The sequence below is a fragment of the Emiliania huxleyi genome, assembly GCF_000372725.1.
Source record: "Emiliania huxleyi CCMP1516 unplaced genomic scaffold EMIHUscaffold_924, whole genome shotgun sequence".
Taxonomy (NCBI): Eukaryota; Haptophyta; order Isochrysidales; family Noelaerhabdaceae; genus Emiliania; species Emiliania huxleyi.
This window is the reverse complement of record NW_005195123.1, coordinates 1-5373: the sequence shown is the minus strand read 5'-3', so window position 1 is coordinate 5373 and position 5373 is coordinate 1. Positions and strand designations below refer to the sequence as shown.

Genomic DNA, 5373 nt, shown 5'->3' with positions numbered 1-5373 from the left:
AGCCGGGCCGTGAGGTGGGTGGGGTGGGTGGGTGCCTCGAAGCCTCAGCCGGGCCATGAGGTCGGTGGGTGGGTGGGTGGCTCAAGAAGCTCGTGCACGTGAACGGAGGTGCAGAGGCACGTGGTCTGAGAAAAAACGCAACGCAGCTCGAGGCGCCCGTGTGCGTCGGAGAAGACTGCTGAGCCGGAGATTCCAGATCCTCATGCACTCCAGATTCGCACTCGATCGCGTATCGCATTGGCGCCAGGGAGTGATCACTTCACTCGATCACCATCACCGCCGCCGCCGAGGCCGCCGCCGCTGCCGCCGCCGCTGCCGCCGCCGCCGCCGCCGCCGTCATTGCCACCACCGCAGCTGCCACCACCGCCACCAGCAGCATTTGCGTCGGGTGCCGTCCCGATGCCATCCTCCGCTGCGCCGTCGGCGGACGAGACACGACACGCTGCTGCGAGAGACTCTCTGCCGAGCCGGACAGAAGACGGACACGCCACAGGAGGGGCGGAGGATCCGCACAGACCGCCGCCACACGCTCTGCCGAGCCGGCTCGACGACGAAGCTCGAGGCGCCTCGGCGACTCTGCCGCGGCGGCTAGACGCCGCACTGGTCAAGCTCTGCCCAGGCCGGAGGAGGCAGGAGCTGCGCGCCGCCATCGGGGAAGGTCGCGTCTCTGTCGATGGCATCAGCGACGGCCTCTTGCCGACAACCACGGTGCGCCCGTTCTGCCGGATAGCATTGGACGGTATTATCGTGCACGAGCGACGGGCGTACTACGTCCTGCTGAACAAGCCCGCCGGAGTGGTGTCGGCTACGAGAGACGCGGCTGCGGTGTGCGCGGTGGACATCCTGGCGCGAAGTGGACAGCCAACGGACTCCTCAACGCAGGCGGCGGACCTCGTGGCCTGGCGCGGCGAGCTGTGCATTGCGGGGCGGCTGGATCGCTGGACGACGGGGCTGCTCCTGCTGACAAACGACGGCCGCTTCGCAAGGAGGGTGACGGATGGCGGCGGGTCAGTGGAGAAGGAGTATCGCGTGGCCACTCGTCTTCCGATCGACGACCTGGGCGCAGCGCGGCCGTCATGTCCCGCAATCTCGGCGTCATCATCGGCGCGGTATCGGGTGTGGTGCGTGCGCTGTAGGCGCAGCGGTGGCCGCCTTTGCTGGCGGGCTCTACCTGCCGGACAACCAAAGGACTTGTCGGCCGGCGAAGCTGTCGCAGGTGGCGGGCGTGGCGGGCGAGGGCGCGGACCGCACGTACCTCGTCACTCTGTGCGAGGGGAAGCGGCACCAGGTCAAGTGCATGGTCAACGCCGTCAGCGGCGGCGGGAACCGCGTCGTGGCGCTGCACCGCTCGAGGGTCGGCGGGCTAGTGCTCGACGAGGCGGCGCTGCCGGCCGGCGCTTGGAGGCTACTGACGGAGGAGGAGGTGAGGCGCCTCGACGGCGCACCCACCGCAGCGCCAGCGGAGGAGCGGAGGGAAGGGACGGCGGCTGGGGCCGCGTGATAGGCCGCTCTGAGAGGTGGGCGTTTTTATTTATTTAGCTCTCAACAACGAGTGACAAGACACATGAGGTGACTGTGATGAGGTGGGCCTGCTCCTCCAAACTGCCCTCCTGCCCTCCTGCGGCCTCCCTACTCGCGTCCGAATTGCTGCCCCTGGATCGCTGTCCTCTCCGCCGCTGCTGTCCTCTCCGCCGCTGCTGTCCTCTCCGCCGCTGCTGTCCTCTCCGTCAGAGGATGTAGGCGTGGGCGGCCGGCTCGCCCACATCTCGATCTTCTTCGGCTCCAGCTGGCGCTCATGGTTGCCGTGGCCCACCTCATTGCCGTGGCCCATATCTTTAACTCCTTCGCCCCAGCTCCAGAAGGAACCGTCAGCGGTGAGGGCGAGGCCGTGCGCCTCTCCAGCCGCCACAGCGACGACGCGCTGGCCAGCAAAGGCCTCGACCTTCTTCGGCAGCAGCTGGTACTGCGTGTCGCCGTGGCCCAGCAGGCCGTAGCGTCCAACGCCCCAGCTCCAGACTGCGCCGTCGGCGGTGAGGGTGAAGCTATGATTCTGGCCAGCCGACACAGCGACGACGCGCTGGCCAGCAAAGGCCTCGACTTTCTTCGGCAGCAGCTGGCTCTGCACGTCGCCGTGGCCCAGCTGGCCAAAACCTCCACCCCAGCTCCAGACAGCTCCGTCGGCGGTGATGGCGAGGCTGTGGTGGGCTGCAGCCGACACAGCGATGACGCGCCGGTCAGCAAAAGCCTCGATCTTCTTCGGCAGCAGCTGGTTCTGCTCGTCGCCGTGGCCCAGCTTGCCTAAGCCTCCACCGCCCCAGCTCCAGGCAGCGCCGTCGGCGGTAAGGGCGAGATTGTGCCATACTCCAGCCGACACAGCGACGACGCGCTGCCCCGCAAAGGCCTCGATCTTCTTCGGCAGCAGCTGGTGCTGCTGGTCGCCGTGGCCCAGCTGGCCAGAGGCTCCATAGCCCCAGCTCCAGACAGCGTCGTCGGCGGTGAGGGCCAGGCTGTGGAACGCTGTAGCCGACACGCTCATGGCACGCTCGCCGCCCAGCATCGACGGGAGCCGCGTCGGCGTGTGAAGCCGCGTCACGCCCTCGCCGTGGCCAAGGACCTCTTGAGCCGTTCCGCACGACGAGAGCCGCCCCTCGCCGTCGATGAAGAGGCTGTGCCAATTGCCTGCCGCCAGCCTCGCCGGCGGGTTGGCCGCGCGCAGCAAGGCAGCGAGGCACAGCCACCGCACGGCGCAGCTCGCCCTCGGGCTGCGCCGGCAGCTCGAAGCCGCGCTCTTGCGCCCACAAGCGGATGGCCTCCGTCGCGAGCGAGGCGTGGAAGAGCAGCGAGACGGCCGCGACGCGAGCGATGTCGACGGGGCCGTCGAGGCGAGAGAGGGCGCGCAGGAGGAGGTCCGTGGGGAGGTCGAGGAGGCGGGCGGGCGGCGGCGTGTCTGGCGAGGGGGCGGCGGAGGAGGTGGCGGCGAGGCGGGGTGGACATATAAAAATTCCCCCACTTATCATCGCGAGAAAAAGACTTTGGGCGCGCCGCTCATCGTCAAGGCGATGATGGCTATGGCAGAAAAAGAATCTACAGTAAAAGAAAACGCGCTTCGCGCGGTGTCTCGAACATCGATTCGACACCATGGCAGAGACTGAGCTCGAGGCCCTCGCCCTGCAGGAGGCGGACAAGGTGGTGACGGAGACGCTCAACGCGCGCGCCGCCGCCCTCGCGCAGCTCGTCGTGCAGGCCTGCCCGCCCAAGCCGCTGTCCGAGCTCGAGGAGTCGTACAAGGCGTGCGGCTCCGGCACCAACAAGGCCGTGGCCGGCCTGCTGCGGACGGTGCGCGAGGAGGCGGCGGCGGCGGTGGACCACCTCAAGCAGGCGGAGCTGTGGCTCATCCTCAAGGCGCCTGCCGTCAGCGACGGCAACAACTTTGGCGTCGAGGTCCAGGCGTTTGTGCTCGGCGAGCTGAAGGCGCTGCGGACGGGCTTCTCGGCGATGGTGGCTCTGCCGGCAGAGTACCACCAGGCGCGCGCGCAGGGCCTCGAGAAGGTTGCGCAGGACTCGAGCAAGGACCACGACGAGAGCAGTACAACCGAGACGGAGACGAGCACCGAGGAGGGCAAGACCAAGGAGAAGAAGGTCGTCAAGACAGTCAACAAGTGCTCCCAGGGGTCGAAGAGCAAGCCGACGCTCGCAGACTACGAGGACTACACCGCCGCCCTCGACGTCAAGCGCGCGACCGCCCGCCGCGAGTAAGGGCGCCCGCCGACGGACCTCCGCCAGCCTCACCGCCGCCCTGGACTGCTTGCTGCCGTAGGCACTATCACCTTGGCAAGGAGGCGCTTGTCGACCTGAGGAACGGGTACATGAAGGCGCGGGAGGGTAGCCGAGAGGGAGCCGAGAGGGAGCCGAGAGGCTGCCGGCCGTTCCGAGGCGCAGCCGGCCCTTCCCCCCCTCTCCCCCTCCCCTCCCCTCCCGTGGCTGCACTCTTGAGCAAGAACCCGCCCGAGACACGCCCGAGACACGCCCGAGACACGCCCGAGGCACGCCCGAGACACGCCCGAGACACGTCCGCAGGCGGCTGCGCTCTTCAACAAGAACCTGAAGCGGCTCTCCGACCCGCGCGGGGAGGTGCCTCATCTCCCCCATATCTCCCCCATATCTCCCCCATATCTCCCCCATATCTCGTGGGGAGGTGCTCGGCGGTGCGCGGCTCGCGCTTGCGTCAGGCGCCGTCTGCCAACCCCCTCCCGCACCCTCTCCGATAGGCGTCCGGCGGAGGGTACAAGAACACGATGTCCATGTTCTGAGAGGGAGGAGGCTCGGTGGGGCGGCGCGGCGCGGCGCGGCTGGTCTCGCCCCCGCGCACTGGACCACCGCGGGTTTGCGCGGCGGACGGCGGTGTCATCGGCGTTGGCGGTCCGGCGGGCGGGCGGGGCGTCGCCGTTTTACGGGCGGAGAGGTCAGAGGAGCTGCAGAGCGTTTTCATTGGGCCCACACTGCTCGAGCTCTCCGTCGATAGATGTGAGATCACGGCAGGGCGCCAAGGCGTGGAGGATGTGTATTCCGTCTGTGTTTGGATGTTGTCGTACACTGATCACTTGTCACAGTGGACCACGCGCAATGCCGCAAACCGAGATATTCGCCGATAACACCGTGTGTTCGTCCTGTTTGAGACCGCCGATGTGCGAATCTCCACAATCTGCGCGAGGCCTCGGCGCCGGGGCCGCCCTCCAGAGGCACATGCAGGACCTAGAGGCCGTCCGCGCCGGGTCGGCCAACTCTAGGCCCAATGCGGCGCGGCGCGCGCTCCTCTGCGCCCCGACGGCGCTCGCGGGCAGCGTGAAGACCAGCCGGCGAAGCTCAGACCCCGTCCACCGCTTCAACTTCACCAGAGGCGCCCCCCCTTCACCCCCGCGCGCCCTCAGTGCCACCCGCCACGCCGGGCGCTAGGCCGAGCTCTCTCCGCCACGCCGCCGCCTCGAGCTTAGCGTGGAGCGCCTCCCACTGCCCCAGCCGCGCGCGCAGCTCGGCGACGCTCGCACCATCGCCGCCGCCGCCGCCGCCGCCGCCCCAGCCGCCCGCGGCGCCGTCGGGGAAGAGGGTGGCGGAGGCGTCGCCGCCGTAGCCGCAGAGCAGGGGCAGCTCGGGGGCGTGCGTGGCGGGGCCGAGGGGGGAGGCGGCGGAGGCGTCGGCCCAGCCCCCCTCGAGAAGGAGGGGGACGCACCTGCAGCGGCGGCGAGGAGGCAGCCACTCGGTGACGACGAGTAGGGCGGCGACCCTCCCCCGGCTGCAGGTTGGGGGTGTGGTGCGGGGGCGGTCGGGGGGGGGAGGCGGCACGAGGGGGGGGGGGGGGGGGGGGGGGGGGGGTTC

General features: G+C 69.3%; 2 protein-coding genes across 2 annotated transcripts; both read left to right on the top strand.

Moving 5' to 3' along the window:
* Positions 1 to 399: 399 nt before the first annotated feature.
* EMIHUDRAFT_250435 (hypothetical protein) lies at positions 400 to 1501 on the top strand (the record flags this gene model as incomplete). Its single annotated transcript, XM_005757154.1, has 2 exons — positions 400 to 1078; positions 1137 to 1501. 2 exons carry the CDS (start codon positions 400 to 402, stop codon positions 1499 to 1501), a joined length of 1044 nt encoding a protein of 347 aa, XP_005757211.1.
* Positions 1502 to 3115: 1614 nt separating this feature from the next.
* On the top strand, positions 3116 to 4696 carry EMIHUDRAFT_414292 (hypothetical protein). The gene is made up of 4 exons (XM_005757153.1): positions 3116 to 3731; positions 3818 to 3872; positions 4078 to 4131; positions 4269 to 4696. Exons 1-4 carry the CDS (start codon positions 3139 to 3141, stop codon positions 4308 to 4310), a joined length of 744 nt encoding a protein of 247 aa, XP_005757210.1. The 5' UTR covers positions 3116 to 3138; the 3' UTR covers positions 4311 to 4696.
* The last annotated feature ends 677 nt before the right edge of the window (positions 4697 to 5373 follow it).